The sequence below is a fragment of the Dipodomys merriami genome, unplaced genomic scaffold (genome assembly GCF_024711535.1).
Source record: "Dipodomys merriami isolate MVZ:Mamm:240054 unplaced genomic scaffold, mDipMer1.0.p SCAF_34, whole genome shotgun sequence".
Taxonomy (NCBI): Eukaryota; Metazoa; Chordata; class Mammalia; order Rodentia; family Heteromyidae; genus Dipodomys; species Dipodomys merriami.
In genome coordinates, this window is record NW_027204937.1 from 7,460,165 (window position 1) to 7,487,589 (window position 27,425).

Consider the following 27,425-nt stretch of genomic DNA (forward strand, 5'->3'; position numbering starts at 1 on the left):
ACTATGAGCAGTCACTCTTCAGGTAAGGCCAGTACTTCACTAGAGAACGAGAAGTCATAGCCAACATAAAGTGGTAACAGAACATAGAGTTTCAAGTATGTGCCAGGTGCTTTACCTATGCTATCTGAGCTAATCTTTGTAACATCTCTACACTGCAGGAATTGTACAGGGGGCTGGATGAGGGAATGCATTAAAAGTGATTGTGATGCTGTACTTCAGACTTTGGAATAACTTTCTAATTCTAATTGTTTCAAAATAAACAACACGACTTTTGTGTGAAAAAAAAAAAAGTACAAAAGAACATTTTAACTGGTAATATTAAATGTTGGAAATTAAATGAATTCACCTTTTTTCACTTCAAAAATAAAAATAAAAAAATAAAATAAAACATGAAAAAAAAAAAAAAGTGATTGTGATGGACCAATACCAGAATTCAAACCCCAGCTATATTAGTAACTCAGCCACTGGGGATACAGTAAGTATAAATACAAACAGACCCCTTACTTTGCAAAAACTAATACAAAAACACCCTTCCTTTAATTTTACAACAACACAACAATAAACTAGAGAGGAAACAAAATTCTATTGCCATTTCACTCAATAGAGAGGCTTCAGAATGTGTAGACAGTACTGTCTGCTACCTAAAGCCATAATTAACAGATAGCTTCAAATGGTTAACACATGCCCGTTCCTTTTGCTGGAAAAGAGTTAAACTAACCAGTCCTCAAGGCTCTGGGCACAGCCCTCATGTCAGCAGGCTGCCAGAACTACACAGAACAGTTCATTCCTTAGGAAAGACACAGATGGAAGCTTACTGCTACCTACACTTCCTATTGGAAAGTTCTTCGTGGAGATTAGAAAATTTAGTTTAGGAAAAGAAAAGGAGGAACCATCTCCAAGTCACAGATACATTTTATTTTGGCTTAACCAATAAATACATCCAAGTTATTTTTCCAAACCCTATCTCCTGATTAAAAGGCTTTAAAACTGAACTTTCTCCTTATCTTCAGTCATGATCTAGTCCCACTCAGCAATGCCTAGCTTTAAAACCATGATCTTTCAGCTCCAGCTTGCAGTGCTGGCTGCTCAGGCACTCGTGGTTAGTTTTGTTAGGCACAGAACAGCACCTGTGGGTCACATGGACTCCCGTTTTCATGATGAGGAAGCAACAGAGACTTTCCACCCACCTAGAAGCTATGTTTTGATGGATTTGCCTTCTAAGGCATCAAACATGTCTTCTAAAGACTTATGGACACACTGGAGGAACTCCCGGGGATTGCGCCCTGGGTAGGAGGAGACGTTGCAGCCTATCCAGTTGTCATGAACAGCATACCCAATGCCAAAGCCATCAGGGACCACAGGGGCAAAGCCACCAAGGTTCACTGCTGGGCTGCTCAGAGTGCTGGTGGACAGGATGTTGTGGTTTATCTGACCATATGCAGGGTCCATGTAGAGTTCGGGCAGGGCCATCCCTTTGGCTGCTGCCAGGTACCGCAGGGCGAACAAATGTCGATCAAAGCCCTGGCCTGTCAGAAACAAAATGTGAAATTTAGAATCTCAGAATCTTCAAATTGAAAAAGATCTTAAGCAAACCTCCCAGCTATAGTAAGAGCCCTCCACCTCTGCCACACACATGTGCGTGTGCTCACCCTCACACCCACACACACAGACCATAGAGACCAGGGAGGTCTGTCTACCTTTGCATTCATACCTCTAGTTCACTACCCTTCAGAGAGACTTATTTCAAAAAAGTTTAAATTATTTTTAAGTGTATTTTCAGCTGTCAACAGCTAAAATTGAGCCTAACATAAAGGCAAGAGTTTGTTTGTTTCTGTTGGAGGATGGTGGGAGAAAAAGCTGAAATAAGATCTCACTCTAGTGGAGGGTATCCTGAAACTCATGACCCTCCTGCTCCTACCTCCTGAATGCTGAGATCACATGTGTGTACCATCACACCTGGCATGCCTGTAATCAAAGCATTCAGGATGCTAATGCAGGAGGATCAGAAATTTGAGGCCAGCCTGGGCTATATGGTTGAGACCTTGCCAGGAATGAAAGAGGGAGAGAAGGAAGGGAGGGAAGGGGGAAAGAAAAGGAAGGAATGAGCAAACGAAGAAAACTAAAAGCTCAAAAGTTCACATGTAAAAGTCATTGGAATGTAACTGAAAGGTTCTTTTTTTTTTTTTTTTTTTTTTTGTCGGTCGTGGGGCTTGAACTCTGGGCCTGGGCGCTGTCCCTCAGCTCTTCAGCTCAAGGCGAGCGCTCTACCACTTGAGCCACAGAGCCACTTCCGGTTTTCTGGTGGTTTATTGGAGATAGGAGTCTCATGGTCTTTCTTGCCCGGGCTGGCTTTGAACCGCGATCCTCAGATCTCAGCCTCCTGAGTAGCTAGGATTACAGGCGTGAGCCACCAGCGCCCGGCTCTTTTTTTTTTTTTGACAGTACTGGGGCTTGATCTCAGGACCTGGACACTGTCCCTGAGCTTCTTTTTTGCTCAAGGCTAGCACTCTACCACTTGAGCCACAGCGCCACTTCTGGCCTTTTCTGTTTATATGGTTCTGAGGAATCAAATCCAGGGCTTCATGTATGCTAGGCAAGCAACTCTACAACTAAGCCACATTTCTAGCCCAAACGTTCTAATTTCTAATTATACCAAAGTTCTAATTACAGCCTTGCTGTGTAACACTGGACTAGGGGTGTTAGTTTGATACCTTCCAAACAGAGAAGGAAAAGACTAAAAGGCTTTGAAAAACTCTTTCAGTTCAAAGAATTGGACTATGAGACACTCTGTGTCCTTTCTAGGTCTTGAATTTTACCAGGAAGAGGTAAAGAATGACATTGAAAAGTAGAAAAAGTTTCCAAGACAAAACAATTCAGCAGAAGCTGAAGCTGTCAGAAGTGAGTCAGATAACTCGAAAGTTAGGTAAGGGGAAAGGTCACCATGCTATAAGAACATCCTGATCTTGGTGGTTGGCTTTCCTCTTCAGACTACTAGAGTAAGAAAAAAAATCATTTGGGGAGTTGGCAGGTGAATTTCTACCTCCCTGCCTACCCAGTGATGGAGTATAAATCAGATGTGGGTGGACTATGACCAAAGGTTATCAAGTCCCCAGGACCACAAGACCCGAGCGCGTATGCTCCCTGCCCCTGCCTCACCCATCGCCGCTTCTTTAGTCAGCTGGCCATGGTATTTGGAACACTCGACCACCATCTGCTGAAGCTCGCCAGCACTGTGCTTGGAGGGCTCCCGGACGAAGGCCTCGGAGCACTTCTTTGTGAAGAGGGAAGCTGGGCGGATGGTCTCAGTGCGGCCGTGCTTGAAGGCTGCAGTGCTGCAGGACTCATAGGTGGCCACTGTCTTTCCATACTGCCTCAAGAAGGCCATCTGGAAGGCCAGCTGGGCCACCGCATCAGGGCTCAGCTTCTGCTTCTTTAAGAATTCCTTGCCGCCTCTGTTAAACTGGATACAGTCAATAGTGAGGGTTTTCATGGTCGCATCAAACTTTCCCTTAGCAGCAGCAATGCCAGCCTTTAAGGCATCGTTCAGCTTGAAGCTGAGTTTCTGCACGGCGACAGAAGAGTTGGTAGTGGCTGGCTGGCTCTGGGGAGCGATGGCAGGGGTCTGAGTGCTGTCTTTAAACACTTCATTGAAAAACCTGAGCACTGCAACCCCATCGCCCCAAGCGTGCTCAAAGTGGACGGCAGCAGTGCCATCCTTGGCCACAATGAGGTTAAAGGATTTATCATACCAACGGTTTGTGCCATCACCATGCAGCATCGTGTGGGACAAATGGATGAGGTCTTTAATGGGGAAGTCATCCAGACAGAGGCAGAACACAGCAGAGTCCACTTTCCTTAGTGTCTCCTCATTCCCACTCTGCATCAGCTTTTGCCTGAGCTCTGCCCAGATGTCTCGGTTCTCACTGGTCAGGTATGCCAGAGGAAACTCAGGCACTGGGCTACTCTCTGACAGGATATACTTGAGATGTGCCTGGATTTCTGAAGGGTTCACAATGTTTCCATCCCGATCCAGAACATCAAAGACATAGAAATGTCCTTTTCTTAGGACCAGGAGGTGTCTGGCCTTGTCATCCGTAAAGAGCTCATCTCGACTGGGTTTAGGTATACGCGTTGAATTGAAAAGCCGGAAATACTGGGACATATCCAGTGGATATGCATTGACTAAGTAAGCCCCATACCAGGACAGAGAAGAAGGCACAAAGCGTATGAGTCTCTTAAAGGTGTTAGTGTCACTCTTGGCAGGGTTCAGGTGGAACACCTCAGGCTCCAGAAGGCCAGCCCGAAGTGTCTTCAGAAACCGGATGGCAGAAACAGTCATGTTGGTTGCCCTGATGAGCTGGTCATTATATTCAGATTTGGGGTCAGGATTAAATGACATAAATGGATTAAAGTTCAGAACAATGGAGTCTCGAGCAGTTAAATACATATCAAACCATGGACCTAAAAGAAGAAGCCAATAACATAAAAAATGAATAAAATCCCTAAAAATAATACTTAACAAAGAAAAAATTTCAGGCATGGGCAAAGGAAAAGACCTCAAGAGAGTATAATTTCTTGATTGGGGGGGGTGTGTAATAATGACAAATAAATGGGATCACAATATGTGATCTTCTGCATCTAGAATCTGTCACTATCTGGGGAGGGGTGGGGGAGATGGTTTTGCTATGTAGCCAAGCTGGTCTGTACCTTTATCTGCTTGCCTGAGCCTCCTAAATGTTGGGATTCACCATCATGGTTGGCTAGATGCTGTCTCTTTCAATATTTTGGAGGTTCATCCCTGTTGTGGCATGTATCCATTCTTCTTTTTTAAAAATGTGCTGAAATAATGTCCCATTGTAAGGATATAGTACATTTTGTTTATCCATCAATTAGTCGACACATAGGTAGTTTCCCTTTCTTTCTTTCTTTCTTTCTTTCTTTCTTTCTTTCTTTCTTTCTTTCTTTCTTTCTTTCCTTTCTTTCTTTCCTTTCTTTCTTTCCTTTGTTTCCATTTCCTAGCTGTTAAGAATTATATCGTTAGCTTGGCACAGTGGCTCACACCTGTAATTGTAGCTACTCAGGAGGCTGAGATCTAAGGACTGCAGTGCAAAGCCAGCCTGGGCAGGAAAGTCCATGAGATTTGTATTTCTAACCACCAGAAAATAGGCTTTTTTTTTTTTTTTTTTTTTTTTTGTCGGTCATGGGGCTTGAACTCTGGGCCTGGGCGTTATCCTTCAGCTCTTCAGCTCAAGGCGAGCGCTCTACCACTTGAGCTACAGCGCCACTTCTGGTTTTCTACCACCAGAAAATAGGAAGTGGTGCTGTGGCTCAATGTGGTAGAGTGCTGGCCTTGAAAAGAGCTCAGGAACAGTGCCCAGAACTTGAGTTCAAATCCCAGGTCTGGCGCATGTGCGCACATAAGCGCGCGCACACACACACACACACACACACACACACACACACACACACACACACACACACACACACACACACACACACACACACACACACACACACACACACACACACACACACACACACACACACACACACACACACACACACACACACACACACACGGAAACATGGATAAACTCTAGATATAGGGCCCATTTTCCACTGGAGGGAATACATTTCACAGGTAAAGCACTGAGAAAAGGATCACTAGATACAAATTTATGTATTGTAATTCACTTGTCTATTTATTCCTTTCTATTCCTTGAGAGTTGGTACCAAGCCCTGATCCAGGGGATTTGGAAAGTACTAGAAATGGACCTTTAATTCTGAAGAACTCTGGCAACGGAGACAAACAGAATTAAAATATAATCATTAAAATGTAATAGATAAAAAATACTAGTAGAGCTGGGCACTGGTGGCTCATGCCTGTCTGTAATCCTATTTGGGAAGCTGAGATCTAAGGATCATGGTTCAAAGCCAGCCCAGGCAGGAAAGACTGTGAGACTCTTTATCTCTAATAAACTACCTAAAAAAGCCAGAAGTGGAGCTGTAGCTCAAGTGGTGCTTTGAGCAAAAGAAGATCAGAGACAGTGCCCAGGCCCTGAGTTCAAGCCCCTGGACCAGCACAAAAAAAGAGGAGGAGGAGGAGGAGGGAGAGGGGAGAAAGGAGGAGGGGAAAAGCAAGAGTGGCAGGGGGGGGGAAGAGGAGGACAGAAGGAGAGGAGAGGACAGAAAAGAGGAGGAGGAGGAGGAGGAAGAGGAGGAAGAGAAGGAGGAAGAGGAAAAGGAAGAGAAGGAGGAGGAAGAGGAGAAGGAGGAGGAAGAGGAGGAAGAAAGAAGAAGAGGAAGAGGAGAAAACTAACTCATGCTTTTGACACCAATCATGTCCTTTAGTAAAAGAATTTCAGGGCCTGGGGGCTGTACCTGAGCTTTTTTGCTCAATGGTAGGGTTCTACCACTTGAGTCACAGCTTCACTTCTAGCTTTTTGCTGGTTAACTGGAGATTAACTTTCCTGCCCAGGCTAGCTTCGAACCACAGTCTTCAAGATCTCACCCTCCTGATTACTAGGATTACAGGTAAGCCACTGGTGCTCAGTTAGTAAAGGACTTAAAGAGCCATAAACCAGTAAGGCCAAAAGTAAGAAAAGAAAAAATAGTGAAAGCTTGAAAGTATTTAAGCAAACCTATAATGACAAAAACGGACTTAAGAAAGCCAGTCTTCTCTATGTACAGGATATGAAAATGGAGCCAGGTAACTTTAGGGGATGGGTGGACTTGAGGAAGATGGGGTCAACATGCATTGTACTTAAAAACTGACAGTGCTGAATTAAAACTACTTAAGGGTAATTAGACAAATTAATATTAAAAAAAAAAAGAAAGAAATCCAGCTGGGGGCTGGTAGCTCAGGCCTGTAACCCTAGCAACTCAGGAGGCTGAGATCTAAGGATCATCGTTCAAGCCAGCTCGGAAAGCAAAGTCCATGACACTCTTATCTCCAATAAACCACCAGAAAACCAGAAGTGGCACTGTGGCTCAAATGGTAGAGCACTCGCCTTGAGTTGAAGAGCTGAGGGATAGTGCCCAGACCCCAGAGTTCAAGCCCCACAACTGACAAAAATAAAAAAATTAATTAATTAAAAAAAATATATATATGTTCTAAATTATGCCAGCATACACACCTATATACTAGCTACTTCAGGAGGCTGAAGCAGGAGGATTATAAATTTGAGGTCAGCTTGGGCTACACAGTAAGACTGTTTAAAAATAAATAAACAGGGCTGGGAATGTGGCTTAGTGGTAGAGTGCTTGCCTAGCATGTATGGAGCCCTTGGTTTGATTCCTCAGTACCACAAAAACAGAAAAAGCCAGAGGTGGTGCTGTGGTTCAAGTGGTAGAGCACTAGCCTTGAGCAAAAGCAGCTCAGGGACAGTGCCCAGGCCCTGAGTTCAAGACCCAGGACTGGCAAAATAAACAAATAAGCCAAATCAAAAGAAGAGCTGTACACACAGAGAGAAAAAGATTGGGAAGATTTCAGATGTGGAAATCTACCTGGACTGCAAAGGAACAGTCTGCCAGATATAAAAATTAAGTGGGAATGGAAAGGATCTTGAGTTCAGATTAGCTGTAGTAAGCCAGTAAAGGGAGAGTTGTGAGAGATGAGATTTGAGAGGGCCGAGAGTCCTGATGTGAGGATAGAGGACTGATTCTCCATCTTCTCAAGCAGAACCACTGATTAGGTTCTGTCTCCATCCATCCCACAAATGGAGAAAGCAAGCCAGTGCCCCTGAGCACAGACTCCAATCAACACAGTGGAGGGCAGGAAATCACTCAGCTTTGATATTTACTTCAGGAAGAGGGGGCAGACCATTCCTTCAATGCTGGTCTCATTAAAAATATTTCTGACACCAGAATAGGAGTTTACTATTTGGAATTTGCTCCATTATGGAGGCTCTGAGGAAAAATCATGCCCACGGTCAAGCCTATATACCTGAAATGTAGCTTGTATGTTTATTCTGCTTGTCCTGAGCAACCAGCTGGTCATGCAGTTCTTTTCCAATCCCATTTTCAAAACTCTTACAGAATTGTTCTGTTTTCCTGAAATGTTCAAGAAAAAGGCAGAATCAAACCATGGTACAAAATACATGATTTAGAAAATACAGCCGGAGGCTGGGAAGGTGGCTCAGTGGTAGAGTGCTTGCCTTGCATGCCTGAGGCCCTGGGTTCGATTCCTCAGCACCACATAAGCAAAAAGAAAAAAGCCGGAAGTGGCGCTGTGGCTCAAGTGGTAGAGCACTAGCCTTGAGCTGAAGAGCTGAGGGACAGCGCCCAGGCCCAGAATTCAGGCCCCACGACCAGACCCCCACCAAAAAAAAAAAAAAAAAAAAAAAAGAAAAGACAGCCGGGCAATGGTGGTTCATGCCTGTAATACTAGCTACTTGGGAGACTGAGATCTGAAGATCATGGTTCGAAGCCAACCTGGGCAAGAAAGTCTGTGAGATTCTTACCTCTAATTAACCACTAGAAAATCTAAAGTGGCACTGTGACTCACAGTGGTAGGTGTAGCATTAGCCTTGAGCAAGAGCTCAGAGACAGCACCCAGTCCCATGACCAACAAAAAACAAAAGAAAGAAAATGCATAATTTAGGTTCATGGCCAAGAACTCATACAGAAACCTGGGACTGAGATCAGAAAGTACTTCTGAACAGAAAAACCACCAAACTTAAAGCTACCAGGCTTAAAAGGAACCTGTAAAGAAACATATCCTCTGTTTAAAGGGATACTCAAGGAAAACAGACTCCTGTGTCACAATTACCCAAATTCAGTATGACCAACCAGATTTGATATCCTCTCAAACGTAACCACATCCATGTCTGATAGTGTACTATCCTCCCCTTTGCTTTGCTTTAGTAATAAACTTTCTTGGCCCAGCACCAGTGGCTCACACCTGTAATTCTAGCTACTCAGGAGACTAAGATCTGAGGATCATGGTTCGAAGCCAGCCCAGGCAGAAAAGTCCGAGATTATCTCCAATTAACCACCAAAAAGTAGGAGTCTAGCATTCTGGTACATGTGTCATCTCTTCAGTCTGCTGAAAGGAAGTGGCTCCTTAGGGCTTGGTGAAGTCCTTCATGAATGAAAGCCTATTTCCTGAACTTGCAAATGCATAAACTAGTTCCAGGCTCTGGAAACCCAATGAAGCCACAGAGTGTCAATGAAGTTTGGTCCACCACATTTTCTATCCTCTCTTAAGCCATGCCCTGGCCAACCATGGACATTCAGGGTTGTCAATGCTTACCTGAACTGACCATCATCCAAAAGAGGCCTCTGTGCACTGAGGTATCTCCTAATGGTGTCTTCAAGTTTGGGGATAGGAAGTCTAGGGAGAGAAAGTGAGATTGATAGGAGGCTGATAATGTATAGATGACACTAATTATCTTCACAAAACAAACTGGTCAATTATTTCCCTATAAAACACCAACCATGAAAACGTTTGACAAATCATAATTGATGGATAGGGGCTGGGATGGAGCTCAGTAGCAGAGCACTTGCCTGGAGTTGCCTTTAGACTGTCATAGATAACCACGTGCAACCTGTAACACCACAGATTCCCTTACATTCACTGATTCCATGGAACCCAAATAGGACCTTAGTTACCTTACAATTACAAAGTTGCTATTTATTTAACATTTCTAAGGATTTTTTTTAACACTGGGAGTATAATTGGAAGTTTGCTTTTTTTCTTTTTAAAGAAAATTCTAACTTAGAGACAATAGCAGCTTGATAAATTAAAAAAAAATCTTTATTAAAACCCCTTAAGCTAGGTATGGTGGCTCACATCTATAATCCCAGCTATTCCACAGGTAGAGATTGGAAGGTTCTCAGTTTGAGAAAAGCTTGGGGAAAAAGTTGAGACCCCTATCTCAACAAAGAAGTGGAGGGTGGGGGCACACACTAAATTGTACAGTAAGCTCACCATATTCTCAGATTTATTACAAAGGGTTTTGGCCAAGTGTGGTCAAAAATAATATGTGGTCAAATAATAATATATTAAAAAATCAAAAGAAATTACAAAAACAAAAACTTTAAATCTCTATACATGCATTACACAGCTGAGTTGATACGGGGAAGCTCTTGGTCATATGTTCTTGTTGGTTGTGTTTAAACAGTTATGTAATCTTTCAAGTGTTCCTCTGCCTTTAACTTTGTGAAAAGATGCCTCCCCAAAAGCAAATGGTGCCCCCAAAGCAAGGTTAACACTGGTAATCCTCTTCTGCCCAAAAGAGCATAGAGTGTGCTTAATTCAAGTGAATAAGTGAAGATACTGGATTTGTTAAAAGGTGGCAGTTGGGTAGCATTATGGGCAGAGTGAGTCAGGCATCTGCAGTAACATCTCTCAGCAACATCTTCAGCATTCATGGTTTTTACTCAATGGCAGGCTTCTTAGAATCATATACCCCTGGATGTCCAGGGTCTATTGTAATCTGGCTACAAAAGCTATAGATAGGAGAATCATGGTCCAGGTGAGCCTGAGGAAAAAACTTAAGACCCTACCTGAGAAAATAACTAAAACAAAAGGGGCTGGGGGGCATGGTTCAAGTAAGTGATAGAGCACCCGCCTAATAAACGTGAGGCTGTAGATTTCAAATATAACACCATCTTAAAATTGCCCTTTGCTTGGTAAGCACAAAACCCTGAGTTCAAACCCCAGTACTGTTTTTTTAAAGTTTGTACTTAATTCTCACATTATGTTTTTTTTTCTTTAATGGAGGCTATTAAAAGTCCTTCATTTTATGAAAATCTTGATAGCAGGATTCCTCCTACCCTAATTTTACTGATCTGTGAAACTTACAAGTCTAAGAACTACTAAAACATTGGCAAGAAAATGAGATTTGCAATCAAGCCTAGGCTTGGATCCCAGGTCTGTCAGTTTATCTAGTTATGTGGTTACAGTGGCAAATTAGTTGATGTCTCCTAGATTCCACTCTGGCCTATGACCTGGAAAGGATTGCCTAACAGAGCAATCTGAAATGCTCCCATCAGGTTCCGACCACATCAGTATATGGAGGGATTAAGTCCACTGCTATCATCCCATAGATCAAGTCTTGCATACTGGACTCTGGCATGCAGTAATCATGTGATCCTGGGCAACTTTCTTCTCTCTCTCTGACCCCTCTGTGTTCAGTTGTTAAATAGTTCATTAGGCTGTGATAAGAAGTAAATGAATATACACAAAGAACTCAGCAAGACACCTAACACATAGTAAATACTGAACACACCACACTCATTAATAGATATCCATATGCCTGTATTCTCTTAGTCCTTCCACTCCTTAGCTTCCTCCCTATTCTGACACCCCCTGCTTTAGAAACAAGCTATCTGCTTCTAGTTCTTTCTATCCACTCAGCAACGTCTAGTAGAGCCTCAGGAAGCTATGTTTCTTCACCAGCCACTTCCACATAAATTTGGGGTTACTCATTCCATGCTCAATAAATGATCCTATACTCTATAACATTTTCTGCAGTTCTTCACTTTTCTCCTCACCTTTCTAAAGCTTGCTATCCTGAAAATGTCACTCACCTTTGGATTTCTCCCTAAAGAAAGCCACTGTCTAACTTCTAGAAGAGACCAGTAGCCTGATTACCCCCATCACTTACCACAAAGTTAAACAAGTTTCTTTTCTCTCAAAACCAACTGTACCACCTTATCCCCATTTTAATCTCTATTATATACTCAAAGGGGAAGTGGGCAGGGAACAGCTCTCTGGAGATGAAGGCCTGAGCTGTAGTATTTATCGAGTCCTGTAATGCATAAATACCCCCACCATGGCCAGTTTCAAGCTACCATCACTGAACACAGGGCCAGAAAGGTTTACAGAATCGGTTCTGGTGATCATGGCTATTAGAAAGGGGCCTCACCACTCCTGATGCTGCCTCTGAAACCTCTTCTCCAAACTCTACTGGCTCATGGGCCAGTACACAGCAGGCTTTCAATAAATGGAAGCTCATACATTTGCTCAAAAGCCAGTTGGAACACAGAAGCCATCAGCTGCATGTGGCTCTTTAAATTCACTAAAATAAATTGAATACAATGAAATTTTCAATTCTATAAATAACTAAACAACTAAATGGTAGTTGGAATTGGAATCACTATTAACAAAAACAAAACAAAACCCTGCAGCCTCTGCTGGGCAGTTGCATCTTTACCACCTCTCCCCCAACTAATCCCTATTTGCCCTAACAAAGATGGAAACAAAGAAAGCACTAAGCAGATTGACTTCTCAGTCACAGGCTATCATTACCCAGTCCACGGCCAGCAGCAGCACTTTGGTGTTCTTCCTGCAAGAGCACAGCTAAAAAGCCCCTCCCACAAAAGAACTATGAGTTTCTTACTTTCTTCCTCTGATTTATTCTTTAATCTCACAATTCCTTGGATCATTTGTTCAATGGGTTTCCTAAACACTTTGTAAACACCTTTTTGTTATAATAAGAGCTCCTAAAAACACTCATAAGGGGAAAAAAAAAACAAATAAAAGCCCTTTTCTATATGTACAGACCTAGAATATAATTGGGATAGTGTTCACCAAATTGCTTGGGAATAAACTATTCTGGAAGTCAAGGTCAGTCTAAAAGTCATGCCTTTGGGGGTCACAATATTAAGGTGTCTACCCGTTATCTTTCACATTCCTGGATACACTGCCTCTCCTGCCTCTAACATGAATTCTAGAAGCCTGCGCATTATGGCTTGAACTCTAATTATCACTCAGTGGTTAGGCATTAAAAGAAAACAAAAGATAGTTGACATTTATTACTCTCTCCCCCACACACTCCAGGCCAGTTCTAATAACTTAGGCCCAAATGGTGATTCTTCTAGCTGAAGTGCACCACAAACCCCTCAAAACTTCTGACTGTAAACTGTACCCCAGGCATCTCTTCCTTCCTGCTGTCTCGCACTGGGTGAACTTCAAATTCCAGTTCATGTGCCATCTCCCCTATGAGGCTTTCCCCATACTCCCAGGCACTAATCCACTCCACCTCTAAGCAGACATTCACACAATACACTGGTTCTCTTCTGGCACATTCTAGACAGGCAACAAATGTTTGCAACAGAGTTGCACAACTGAATACCTACTGACTACAAACTGTGAGCCAGATTCTGTACTAAGTGCTTTGTAAAAGGGTATATTAACATTCCCATATGGGGGGCGGGGGTTAAATGTCTTCCTGTCCACACAGCTAGAAAGGACAACTGGGATTAAAAATCAGGTCTAACTACTGTCTCAGGATTTGCCCACCACAAGATGCCATTTCTCTCTTATATCTTAATTCTACTTACCTATTATTTCCTCTGAGGTACTGAAGCACCTCAGCATGCCCAGTGGGTCTCCAAAACCATCCCAATAAATATTTATTAAACAAATGAGGTCAGGCTAATTCACTCTTCCTCTCCTCAGGAGGGATTATATATGCAGTTTGAGATTATATCAATATGCCCCTAAAAATAACAGCTAGCTGAGCTATATACCCAAAAATTGTTATAATGGCAAATTTTATGTAAGGTACATTTTATCATAATCACACACACACACAAAAGCCAAAGAAAAAGATAACACTTAAGGGCTGGGAAGGTGGCTCAGTGGTAGTAGAGTGCTTGCCTTGCATGAATGAGGCCCTGGGTTTGATTCTTCAGCACCATATAAGCAGAAAAAGTTAGAAGTGGTGCTGTGGCTCAAGTGGTAGAGCACTAGCCTTAAGCTGAAGAGCTGAGGGTCAGCACCCAGGCCCAGAGTTCAGGCCCTACGACTGGGGGGGGGGGGGGGGGGAGGAAACAAATGACAGTACCAGGGTTCCTAGAGGAAAGAGCCCAAGGTCACCTGGTTAAAACAAAGCAAAGATAAGAGGAAGAGCCAGAGATATTTCTTTATCTCTGGCACCCTATTTCAATCAAAATAGCTCAAAGAACTGTGTGTGGCTATTACACCTTCAGAGATGACTGTGACTCTAAGAAGCTAATTGAATTTCCAGCCAGGCATGGTGGTGTATACCTGTAATACCTAGCATGGGGAAGCTAAGGCAGAAGAATCTTGAGTTCAAGACCAGCTTGAGCTACATCATGAAATCCTTTTTAATAAACACACACACACACACACAGGAGTGGGGGACACTGCATACCTGTGATCCCACCTACATGGGAAGTAAAAGCATGGTAAAGCACTTGCCTAGGAAACCTGGATTCCAGGCTCAGAGTTCAAATTTCTGGTATCAAAAAAGAAGAAAAAAAAGGGGGGGGGTGGGAGGGAAGGTGGCTCAGGGGTAGAGTGCTTGCCTTGCATGCATGAGGCCCTGGGTTCAATTCCTCAGCACCACATAAGCAAAAAGAAAAAAAAAGCCGGAAGTGGCGCTCTGGCTCAAGTGGTAGAGCGCTAGCCTTGAACTGAAGAGCTGAGGGACAGCGCCCAGGCCCAAAGTTCAGGCCCCACAACCGGACCCTCCAAAAAAAAGAAAGAAAAAGAAAAAAAAAGTGAATTACCTAAAAATATAGCTAAAAAATAGTAGGTACATAAAGAATCTGAAACTAGTTTCAACCAGATTTCCAAGTCAGAGTTTGACATCAACATGAAATATATTTTACTAGTCCATAATCTCAGAGACAAAAGGAATTTCATCTCTCATCTACCATTCTATATTTAGTTAGTGGAGGCCTAAGTTAAGGTTGGTTATTTATATCAATGACCACTGCTATGCATGGGGTTGGAGTAAAAGATCCTTAATGTTTTTTTCCAGCTTTTTCAATCCTGAAATGCAAGGAAAAAAAATCTCTCTGATCTTAAACCTGGGTGTGGCACTGCCCTGCTTCAAAGTCAATGGCATCTGACTCAACTTGGCAACTGAAGAGTAGCCCTGTCAGTCCTCACCTTTCACCCACATACTGCCATGTCTGAGTTAAGGAGACAGGCCCCACTTTTCGCATACACTAAGTCCTCTTCTCTTTCCCTCTTCCTTCTACCAAGTTCAGGTACTCCCATTTTATATTGTCTTAGGTGCTGGCCCAGTGTAATTTCACAGGAAATGATCTTGCTGATAGGGCAGGGTCAGCATGATAGTGCTAGGTTAAGTAGCTCCCCATAGCAACACAGGGTCTGGGGAGACACCTGTGATAAGGCGTTCTTTTCCTGGGAAGGAAGTACTTGCCTCAAGCCCCTTGGCTGGGGGATATTTGATGGCAGTTTGGTGAGAAAGAGAGTGAGAAGTTTCTGAGATAAATTTGGAACTTGGCTCTAGGAACTAAATGGGGAATGAGTAGAGAAGACAGTGTAGTTTGGGTTTTAGAATGTGAAGGGAATTTCTATTACTGGGGGAGACCTGGAAATTCAAATGAAGGTTGGGTGGTCAAGGGGAATAAAACAAAACAAAACTGGAAACCACATTTAAGAAAGCACTGGGTGCTGGAGGAGGAGAGAAAGATTTATTGGGACTATTTTGATAGGGCTGGAAGATTCTAGGTAAGGTTTTGCAGAAGGAGGGTAGCCTATGCTGAAGGGGACTGAGAATTTGGAAGGGTTCTGGATCTAATTTGAATAAGATAGTTGGAGGGGGTTATACAGAGTGGTGTCTAGAATTCTGGGAAAGTGGGCTGAGGTTTCAGGGAGTAAAGTGGATGAAGGAAGATATTTTAGGAGGAGGAGGAGTCTGAGTGGGAGGGGTGCTGAAGGTTTGATGGGGGTAAAAACGTTCAGGTGCAGATTGGATTTAGAAGTTAGAACAAAAAAGGTTCTGATGGCTCACGTCTGGCTTCCTAGCTACTCAGGAGGCTGAAGTTTGAAACCAGCCCAGGAAGGAGTCTCTGAGCCTCCTATCTCCAATTAAAAAAAAAAAAAAAAAAGTAGGAAATGGAATTGTAGCTGAAGTGGTAGAACGCCAGGTTTGGGCAAAAAAGATGAAGGATGGTGCCCAGACCCCTGAGTTCAAGCCCCAATACCAACACCACACACACACACGTCCATTGAAGGGTGAAAATGAGGGCTGCTATGGAGAATGATGGAGTACTAAAACAGCCGGATACTGAAAGAATGGGGAGGTGACAAACTGTTCTGAGTGGCAGAGCCCTGGTAGAAGCTGAGGAAGGCTACATGGAAAATTGGCCCGTTCATATTTGAGCCAGTCATGAACGTCCTCCTGGGGCCACCCTAGTTGGAGGTTGGTGCTGGAGATATTCAAGTAGGACACTTTTCAGGGAGAAATGTGCGGGACTGGTGGGAAGTTGGGTTTAGTGCAGAGCAGTCTGAGAAGGGTTCCAACTGGAGAATCTGAGCACAGGAGGGTTCCGGGCGAGAGCTTGAGGGTGCTGGGGTTTCAGTGCAGAGGATCATGAGTGACAGGCCTTCCAGGCTGGGGCATATATATATGGCTGCCTCCAAGCTGGAAGCTTGAGGGTGGAAGCGGGCTCGGTAGCAGCTTCGCATCATCAGGCCGGGCCGACCCCGAGCTGGCGGCGGGGACCGGGCGGCCGGGCTCACCTGGGCAGACTGTCCTGGTAGTGCATAGTGGGGACGATGCTGTGCTGCAGGTACGGGCCGGGCCCGGAGCCGGCGCTGAGGGTCCGACAAGGGGCAGCCGAAGGTCTCCGGGGCCAGACGCGAAGCAGCAGGCGGGGCATCATCGTCCCGAGGAGAACACGGCGGCGGACCAGGGGCTTTTAGGTCAAAACACAGGCCTTGGCCCTCAGCACCCAGGTCACCGCGACGCGACTCCAAGTCCAGTTGTCTCCGCCCACAGGGCCACTTCCGGCGCGGCAGGGCGGCCCCGCCCACGGGAGGCCCCGCCCCTCCCCGCCAGCGGGAGGCCCCACCCATATTAGCCCCGCCCGCCGCCCGGCGCTCCCAGACCTGCCAGGCTTTGGGAGCAGCGACCTTTGGATAACTCGTTTCTCCGTCCAACCCTCGAGGCGGGGACACTCAGTCCTGAGGTCCCTCCCTTCTCCTTTTACAGGGCAAGACAGTCGTGACGCGATCAGAAGAAAAAGTCTAAACAAACCTAGAGTAAGTTTTGATCCCTTAGAGATCAACACACCTCCCATGATTCTAGATTTATTTCACCAAGGTAGTTTGGAATATAAATGGTGGTGTTATTGTTGTTGACTAGCAATTCGTGGCTTTCGCCGGAAAGGGGGGGGGGGGCAGATCTTTGACATGCAGGCTTTTGGTGAGTGTGGGTCATGGGCTTGAACTCAGGACCTGGGCCCTGTCCCTGAGCTTCTTCTGCTCAAGGCTAGCATTCTTACCACTTGAGCCACAGCTCCATTTCTTTATTTCCAGCTTTTTAGTGATTAATTGGAGATAAGAATCTCAAGAACTTTCCTACCCAAGTTCGAGCTGTTATCCATAGATCTCAGCCTCCTGAGTAGCTAGGATTACAGGTGTGAGCCACCAGCACCTACCCAGCTGATAGCAAGTTTCTTAACCCCTGTCTGACCCTCAGCTCTGGCTCTGAGCTCTGCCAGCTAAGCCTGACAAGTATCAGACAGAATGTGTACAGGATCCAGAAACCATAGTCTTGGAATCTGCCTCTCTAGGGCAAGAGACCATCCTGGAGAATATCCTTTTTCAGCTTGCTCAGTTCCAGACTGGAGGTTCACTGCTAAGAGGAAACAGTTGTCCTCTGGTCCTGAGGAGTCTTACAGGCCAGCCTACCACAGGACAGGAGATGGCCTTTCACTACGCACTGCCCTCAAAGCTCCTGCCAGCTCTGGCTGGAAGATTCCACAGTTTAAACATATATCCACCATCCTTCACCCATCAGAAGACCACCACAGAATCGCAAAAACCACCTCCACCCCATTCCAGTCCCTGATCTCAGCTGTAGCTACCGATTGAGGAGGATCCACTTCCACTTCACAGAAGAAGAGAGGGAGGTATCCGAAGACCCACAATTATGCTGTCTGGATTGAGACACAACAGAATTCCATTCTGGAAATTCAACCTTCCTTTGGCACTAGCTCTCAGATAGGACCCAGAGGGTTTGAGGGAGCCAAGTACATTCTGTCCCATAACTAGCTAGTCAGAACCAGGAGCTAAAGCACATCCAAAGGAGCACTAGATTGAGAGTCAAGAGAGCTGAGTTTGGGTCTCAGCTCCGTCCTTTAGTTGCATGACCATGAGTTTAACAGGAAAATTGCTAACGAGCTCCTGCATCTTTCAGTGGTGATCACAAATGCTGAAGAGCAAAGCATGAAACTCAAAAATACTGAATATATATTCCTCCTCCTTTAAAGAAAAACAGGATTAACTGACCTAAGTCTAAAACATCAGTACTACTTGCCTGTAGTGCACAGTCAGAGAGAAAATATAAAATCCCTCCCATGAAAGATCAGTTGTAGCTGGACACTGGTGGCTCACGCTGCAATCATAGCTACTCAGGAGGCTGAAATATGAGGATCATGGTTCAAAGCCAGCCTGGGCAGGAAAGTCCATGAGGCTCTTATCACTGATTGACCACCAGAAAACCGGAAGTGGTGCTGTGGCGCAAGTGGTGGAGTGCTCGCCTTGAGCCGAAGAGCTCAGGGACAGCACCCAGGCTCAGAGTTCATGCCCCATGACCGACACTCCCCCCCCTCCGCCCCTGTCCACGCCCAAAAAAAATCAGTTGTCTGAATCCTAACAGATTTTGGAACCTTGAAACCTGAGGTAGATATCTGGATCTGTGTAGAACTAAGGGACTCAGAGGACCAGAGAAATAGTAGACCTAATAGAAGACAATGGCTCAATTCTAAAGACAAGGGCCTAGGAATAGGGCCCATCCAATCCAATGGCTTAAAGATGGTCAGGAAAGCTTTCTGTGGGTACATAGTCAGTAGAAACAAACCTAACCTGAGGCTAGCTTTAGTCCCAGGCCTTTTACATTCTAGGCCCCACGTGCCTCTCTGTCATGTCACCTGAAGAACTCTATGCTATAGTAACTGTAGTGACATTAAAGGACTCATCATCTTCATACTGGTCTTTTCTCTGTGACCCTACTCCCCCCGCCCCCCCCCCCCCCCGCCAAGTGTTCTCATTACCTAGAATGGCCTTTCCATGCATTTCTGCCTAGCAAACTCTTTTTATTTGTTATTTGTTTGCTTGAAGTACTGGAGATTGAACTCAGAGCTTTGCACTTGCTAGATAGGCTATGACTTGAGCCACATCTTTAGCTCTTTGTGCTTTAGCTATGTTCAAAATACATAACCTCAATTAGGCACAGGTGGCTCATAATCTTAGCTACTTAGGAGGCTGAGATCTGAGGATCACAGTTCACAGCTAGCCTGAGCAGGAAACTCAGTGAGACTCCTATCTCCAATTAACTTTTTTTAAAAGCCAAAAATGGATCTGTGATAGAGTGGCTCAAGTGGTAGAGTGCTAACCTTGAGCAAAAAAGCTCTGGGACAGAACTCTGGCCCTGAGTTCAAGCCCCAGGACTGGCACAAAAAGAGAAATGCATGACCTCTATGAACTCTTCCTCAATTGTAAGTGAATGACTGACAGGTGGAGTAGAAAAATGTAGACAGGAGGAGGGATCAAGACAGTTATTCATTTATTCAGAAGGATGGCCATATATCCTCTAGTGACCCTGGCTGCTGACTAAGATGCTTCCTTCTCCACACCTGGAAAGGACTCCTTTGAAGAGGAGGGTTTTATCCAGCTGTGCACCTACCTGTAAGGAGAGGGCTTTTTTTCCCTCCATTCTCATCTCTTGTATTGTCCTCTGGCCCATTTTGCCAGGAACTAATTAATGATGGGGTTGTCATTTAAAATAACAACATTCTGTTCTATGTCTTGGAGAGCTAGTTGCTGAATGATCCTGCTGGAGTGGCCGCTGACATTAGAGTTAGGCATGATCCTGTACTGAATATGCAATTCTAAAGCCACCAGCACAGAGGAAAGCCCCCACTCAAAGGCAGGACAGCACCACTGTAGTGAGAATGTGGGGCTCATCTAAAAGCTGACTGAGTTGAAGGTCATGTCATCATGGAGGTGGCGGGCATATGCAACTTCTGACTGGTAACTGGGAATCCTGAATCTCAGAGGACTTCTGTCAGGTATCAACCTGGGATACATTCTCATCTCTATCCTTTAGGACTCATGCTCCAGCCAGACTATCTCTTCACTCTTCTCCAAAATCTTTTTTTTTTTTTCAGTCCTGGGGCTTGAACTCTGGGCCTGGGAGCTACTCCTCAGCTCTTCAGCTCAAGGTGAGTGTTCTACCACTTGAGCCACAGCACCACTTCTGGCTTTCTGGTGGTTAATTGGAGATAAGAGTCTCCTGGACTTTCCCGTCTGGCCTGGCTTTGAACTGCGAGCTTCAGATCTCAGCCTGAGTAGCTAGAATTACAGATGTGAGCCACCAGCACCTGTCTTTTGGGGGGGAGGGAAGGGTGCCGTGGGGGAGGGGGAGGGTGCTGTGCTGGAATCAAACTCAGGGCCTCAGGCTAGGCAGATGCTCTACCACTGAGGTATACTTCCAGCCCCCAACTTTAAACACATCTTTCAAGCTGATGCTGAGTTTTTCCACAGGACTCAGGAGCCCATGTTGGCTGGCTCACTTCCAGAGGAGGTAGCAGAGAACTAAACATCATCTCTCAGCACCTGCATGGATTGATCAAAGACATCACATCTTTGATCACCCCATGACTGTTCAGAATGGATGCCTAGGCCTGCAGGGTAGAGATCAGGCTGGAAGGCTGGTGACCAGGGGTCACACTTTTACCCAACAGCACCACTGGGGCCCAGTGTTTCATTGAAGCACAGGCAGACATGTTTCACTGCTACTCTTACCAGTCCACCCTCCTCACATGGCCTCCCCCTCTCGTACGGGCTCAGTCATGCATGTGCTTTCTATTGTCAAGCTGGACAGGGTGGGGGGATTCCAGGGTGAAGCTCTTGTCTGAGATGATGTACTTCAGATGGACCTGGATTTCTGAAGCTTCACAATGGTCCCATCTGTTCATAAAATATTCAAAATGTTAAAGTATCTCTTCCTCAGAACAAAGGGTACAAAGTTCTATTGGTTGTATAAAGTTTGTCTTTCTGGAGCTTGAGCCACTGGCTTATTTTAAAGGCAACATAGAGGCAGTAGGACTAAATTTAGGAATCTACTAAATAATTTTTTTCTTCCTTACTTTTTTCCTTCCTTCATTCCCTTCCTTCCATCCATCCTTCCTTCCTTCCTTCCTTCCTTCCTTCCTTCCTTCGTTTCTTTCTTTCTTTCTTTCTTTCTTTCTTTCTTTCTTTCTTTCTTTCTTTCTTTCTTTCTTTCTTTCTTTCTTTCTTTCTTTCTTTCTTTCTTTCTTTCTTTCTTTCTGCATGTTTGCTAGTTGTGAAGCTTGAACCCAGGGCCTAATGCTCTTACTTGGCTTTTTCACTCAAACTTGTTACTCTACCACTTGAGCCACACCTCCACTTCTGGCTTTTTACTGGTTAATTAGAATAAAAGTCTCATGGATTTGTGTGCCTGTTCCAGTTTCAAACCATGATCCTCAGATCTCCACCTCCTGAGTAGCTAGGATTAGACACAAGCCACCAGAGCCTGCTGAATAAGCTTCTTAAATATATCAAGGGTCAGTCATGTGGGGAGAGAGAGGTGAGACCCAAGGTTCTGGACAACCACATCTAAAACACTGTAGGAAATTCAACTTAAAATGGTTGAATTAGCAGTTTAAGCAATTGGCTGCTGAAGTCAGCTCTTGGACCCTTATGGAATGCCAACCATGCTTTTGCAGTAATTCTGGCTGAATTTGTTATCCTTAAAAAGAATCCATGTGTTGGGTACTAGTAGCTCACTCCTGTAATTCTAAGAAGCTACCCAGGAGGCTGAGATCTGTGATTGGTTGTTCAAAGTCAGCCCAGGCAAGAAAATCCAAGAGACACTTATCTCCAATTAACCATCAGAAAACCAGAAGTGGAGCTGTGGTTCAAAGTGGTAGCACACTAGCCTTGAACACAAAAGAAGCCTAGGGACAGAACCAAGGCCCTGAGTGCAAGCCCCATGACCACTACCAACAACAAAAAAAGAATCCATGTACATCTATAGAAATAAGAGAAAGTGGGAACGTAAAGAGAACAGGAGGAACACATTCTGTAAAGTGGCACTGAAGACAGAGATCACTGTCTTGTCAAATGATTGAAATTGCTGCCTTCCCTTAGCTCAGGGCAGATCCTATCCCACTCTCTATGTCTAGACTGGTTTTTCTTTGCTCCATTATCTATTTCTGGGAGTTCTGCTGGGTAAAGTCTAGCTCACATGGCACTTTCTTTGGGGAACTCTCCCAGAACCTTTCCATTAGGGTCCTATAAAACTCAGATACCCAACATACAAATAACATGGCATAGACAGGCCACATTTTGCTCAAATTTAAACTATGGGAATATGAAATAGTATGACACAAAATACTAATAAAGCTGGGCACCAGTGGCTACGCCTGTAATCCTAGCTACGCAGGAGGCTGAGATCTCAGGATTGCAGTTCAAAGCTAGCCCGGGCAGGAAAGTCCATGAAACTCTTATCTCCAATAAACCACCAGAAAACCAGAAGTGGCACTGTAGCTCAAGTGGTAGAGCACTTGCCTTGAGCTGAAGAGCTGAGGGACAGCGCCCAGGCCCAGAGTATAAGCCCCATGACTGACAAATAAAAACAAAGACAAACAATACTAAATAAAGTCTGATACTATGTCCACAACTTTAAAATAACATCAACTCTCCCCAGTTTAAATAACAGTTAAAAGTCGTTTAATGATTCAGGTAGACCTGTTGCAACAATGAGAAGTACAAATTGTCATGTCAAAAAGGAGCTTTACAATGTCGGTGGGGGGCGAGGGGGGGGAAGGATTGGGTGGAGGGGGAGGGGGAGGGCTGGGAAGGGAGGTGAAGGGTAAACAAAGGAGGAGGCTGCAATGCTTGGTAAGAAATGTATGCATTATCCTGCCCATGTAATTGTAACCCCTCTGTACAGTATGTTCACAAATAAAATAAAATAAAAATAAAAATAAATAAATAAATAACAGTTAAGATACATGATTTCAAAGCTAAGTATCCAGGTGTTTACAACCTTCGCCACACAGTGGCGCCAAACAAATTTCTGACAATGATCAGGCTATTGTTTATACACACACTAGAATTTCTGTAATTGAGATAGTTTTATTCAGTTCCTGGACCTTAAAAAGCTCCTTAAATATGTTACAATAATGCTGAGAATCAGCTACAATGAAGGAAAGTTGGATGTGGTGAAACCCTGTGATATAAAAAGCACAGAACATGGTAAGAGCTTCAGAAGGGTTTTCCTAGAAATACACTGGCCCAGGAAATATTTAGAAGGAAAGAAATCCTGAATGACCTGTTCTTCACCCTGGCCCCATATGTAAAAGGACTTGTTTTTCTTGCTTTCCCAGCTGTTGGCTTCTTGATGCTGATGCCCATACCCTTGACATAGCCGCTGTGGTTTACATTTAGGCCCATGGAGTGAAACTATGAGTTCAAATCCCCAACACTGCAGTTTCTCAATAGTGAACTTAGACAAGCCATCAGCTTTGTGCAGCTCACTTGCTTCTCTATAAAATGGGTGTGTAGCAGGCCCAGTTCATATAGGTGCTATATGAGGAGTGAGTGGAGCTCACTTAGCTCACTTAGCACAATATCTGGGCAGGCAAGTGCTAGTTAAGTGTTAGTCACCCTTTTCCCTAGTGTTGCAATCATTACCCAGCTATGCCAACCCCCCAGGAAATGCAAGTCCCATCACTGGCAGCGTCCTGGTCTCTAATCAGTATGCTGACCTCTTGTCCTGGAGAATCAGTACAATAGTTGTAATCTGTAGAGACATTAGGTTTTGCTGAACAGTAAGGAAGATTCATAACAGTGTTCTCCTCTGCCAGCTGCCTTCCCCATGACCTGCTTTCCTCCCCTCTGGGTCTGGTGTTCTTTTTCTGGATGCTGCCAGCATGTGACTGCTCTTATCTGTTTCCCAGCCTGTATTCCCCCTAGACCCTCAGCTTTTGCGGTCAGCTCTAGGTGGTCCTCATTAGAGATTTATTAGGTGACTAAGGAACACAAGCATGAAAACACGAGCTGTGGTGGAAGAGCTGTACATGCCTGGCAGACAGGATCAGAGCTGGGAAGGAGAAGATGGAATCTGGGAGTTAGCAGCAGTTGAAGGTCAATGGCTGTGTGATGGGCTAGGGATTCTTGCCATGGCTCAGACAAAGGTGGTAGCTATGAGAGGAGGTGGAAAGCAGAGTGGAGAAGTTGGGTTACTAGAGGCCTAATGGGGGTGGGAGCTGGCAGATAAGGCCAAGGCTAATGTTCTGCTGTACTTCAATAACCTGCATGTTTACAAACAGGCAACACACATTTAAATGAGCCCCAGATGGTCTGTTGGTGGTGCCAGTGCCCAGCTCAGAGAAGTGCAGAGCTCCATTTGGACTCCTCCTACCAGGAAAGTTATTTATATTAGTTTAGATTCCTCCAAGAAACAGAATCAACAGAAGTGTGTGTGTGTGTGTGTGTGTGTGTGTGTATGTGTATGTTGATGTCGTCGTTGTTGTTTCTAGTGGGGCTGAGTACTGGGGGTCAAGGCCTCATACTTGCTAAGCAGGTACTCTACCACTTGAATCATGTTCCCAGCCCTTAGTAACACAGGTGTCATTCTAAGGCCCAACTAGGGCTGAAGTGGTTACTTGGATCAAGAGTCCACCTTGAATAGAGCCATGGGCCCCTGTTCAGAGCACCAAAGCCCCAGATGACCCTGTCAGAAGGAAACAGGAATGTAAAAGCCACTCCACTTCCCTCTGGCCTTCTTTGTCCTGTTCATGACTCCATGATCTGAGTCCATCCAGAAGACCAGGAGAAACAAGTCCTTGGGTATCTTTATAGGTGGGCTTTCTAGGGCAGAGAGAAGGCAAGGAAGAATCTGGAAGAGATTCTAGGCCATCTTGAGCAGAGTTTGCTCCTTTTCCAACCATGCCTTCTTTATCCCCAGCTCAGAGCTGGGGATGGTCACAGAATGAGGCATTTGTTTTGTTCTTTGAAATGTTGTTTTACTTTTTTTTTTTTTTTTTTTTTTTTTTGCCAATTGTGGGCCTGAATCTGGGTCTGGGCGCTGTCCCTCAGCTCTTCAGCTCAAGGTTAGTGCTCTACCACTTGAGCCACAGCGCCACTCCTGCCTTTTTCTGCTTATGTGGTGCTGAGGAATTGAACCCAGGACCTCATGCATGCAAGGCAAGCACTCTACCACTGAGCCAGCTTCCCAGCCCACTGAAATGTTGTTTTACTTTTTGAAATGTCTTGTATCTGTAGACTTAGACCATTGCTGCTTGCTTTTTTGCTTGGTTGTGGGACTTAAACTCAGGGCCTGGGCACTATCCCTTAGCTTTGCCGAGCAAATCTAGTACTCTATCACTTTGAGCCACAGCTCCACTTCTGGTTGTTAGGTGATTAATTGGAGATAAGAGTCTCATACCCTTTCCATGATCTTCAGATGTCAACCTTCTAAGTAGCTAGGGTTACAGGCATGAGCCACCAGTGCCCAGATGAGTTTATGTCTCTCTTAAACAGGAAACTATCCCTGGACAAATAGTGGACCACTAGGTCAGCCATTTAAAGTGGGAGGGGGATAATCAGGAGAAGAAAGAACATTCTAACAAACAATAATGAATCCTCTGAGGGAGAGGCAAAAAGGGAAAGAGTAGGCAGATAGGGAGAAACAAAGATGAGATGGAGGTGACACCCCCTTCCTCTTCCTGAAGACCCTGAAAAAATCCTGGATAACAACTCTGATGAAAGCAAAGCCCTTAATGACCCTGGAGCAGACCTGCACAAGAGACAGGAGAGCCTCCTTTTGGGGTTAGGTGAGCAATGACCCAATCAGATGTCAGAAAATCTTGAGACTCTCCGAAAAGGACAAGTCTTGCATGGTTAAGTCCTGGTTGGGGTTTTGTGCCAACCTGCCAGTAGCTAAGAGGCTTTCCTTAGTTTGTTTGATGTCTTACCCTTACTTTCTTTTTTCTTTTTCTCTTTCTTTTGCCAGTCCTGGAGCTTGAACTAAAGGCCTAGGCACTGACCCTGGGCTTCTTTTGCTCAAGGCTAGCACTCTACCACTTGAGCCACAGTATATCTTCTGGCTTTTTCTGAGGAATTGGACCCAGGGCTTCATGCTTGCTAGGCAAGCACTCTACCACTAAGCTACATTCCCAGCCCTGCTTTACCCTCACTTTCAAATAAACTTTGCCTCTGTTCCCACTTTTCCTGCCTCCTAATTCTTTATTTGGTGGAGAAAGTAAAAGGACCTAAAATCTCTAGAGAGTTTCACCTCCACAGTAGTTGATGCCAACTGAATGCATATTACATGCCTACTCAGTGCCTTTCCATTATCTCCTCGGTTATGTTTCTCCCACAGGAGTTAGTGTACCACTCCAGCCCTGGGAAAGGTATCACAGGGACTCAGAGAAAGGGCATCAAGTGCCAGTGAAAGGACAAGCATTTGTTCCCCTGTGTCTGGACCAAGAGGAAGGGGAGCTAGAGGCAGGAAGACAGGCTTTGGCTCTTGTGGTCAAATAAATTGTCATGGCAGAATTCTTGCTGATGAGCAAATGCAAATGTCCCTCACGACATAAACTATACAGAGATTAACCGAAGGCCCTGCACTGCATATGCTAAGTTAATGTCATTTGTTCTGCTTGTCTAAACACAGCTATAAAAGAAAAAAAAGGTAAACAGAGCTGAAAAAGGATGTTTTGAATTAAAAAAAAAAAGCAGGCAAACTCCAAAGAACTTTTTGCAATGCTTAGGAAAATATACTTCTCCATACTTTGGAAGTGGGGTGTGTATATCCCATCCCTGGGTTGACAGAACTGAGGAATCTGGGGTCCCACCATTGTGGAAGCAAAGAGCCTCTTGAGGTGTCCTTGGAGGCTTCTTCCTACCCTCGACAGCTGGTAGTTTCCAGCCTTTCACCCCATAATCATTGAAAGCTTATTTATCCAGCAGTCTAAACAACTCAGAGATCAAGGAACCCCACAAGAAGGATGATAGCAGTTTGTATTCGATTTTATGAGAATTTAAAAAGAAAAGAAAATGAGCTCCTGTTGGACATTTAGTTCAACAATAGCCCCCAGGCTGGAGAGACCCTCCCACCCCCAATTAACATCACCTGACTCCCAAGTCGTTGAGGCTCAGGCTGTTCTTGGAAGAGCCCGACTTCCTATGGCATGTGTGGAAGTCAAGAAGTCATTTGCATTTTAAGAAGCAGTAAGGTATGTTCAGTGAAGGGTTTGTTTGAGGGTAGTCAGACTTTCGGAATCCATCAGTTTCAGAAAGTTCCATTAAACAGGAAACCCATTTTCTAAAGAATTCAGAACGATTAGGAATTCACTGGCATCTCTCGAAAAACTCTTGTGGTTTTATTCCCATGGACTTCTCTAAGAGTTTGGGTCTGTAGCAACATGCTTGTTCT

At 44.6% G+C, this 27,425-nt stretch overlaps 2 protein-coding genes across 2 annotated transcripts in view; one reads left to right on the plus strand and one right to left on the minus strand.

Moving 5' to 3' along the window:
- Positions 1–894: 894 nt before the first annotated feature.
- On the minus strand, positions 895–16,721 carry Cpt2 (carnitine palmitoyltransferase 2). The gene is made up of 5 exons (XM_069987206.1): positions 16,472–16,721; positions 9,254–9,334; positions 7,946–8,052; positions 3,157–4,461; positions 895–1,526 (listed from the first exon to the last, which is right to left on the minus strand). The coding sequence occupies exons 1-5, from the start codon at positions 16,612–16,614 to the stop codon at positions 1,195–1,197; spliced, it is 1,968 nt and encodes a 655-aa protein (XP_069843307.1). The 5' UTR covers positions 16,615–16,721; the 3' UTR covers positions 895–1,194.
- Positions 16,722–27,227: 10,506 nt separating this feature from the next.
- Positions 27,228–27,425, plus strand: part of Slc1a7 (solute carrier family 1 member 7) — a 57,759-nt gene continuing 57,561 nt past the window's right edge. The window contains exon 1 of the mRNA XM_069987629.1: positions 27,228–27,241. Within this exon, the coding sequence (XP_069843730.1) occupies positions 27,228–27,241 (14 nt within the window). The remainder of the gene's footprint in view (positions 27,242–27,425) is intronic.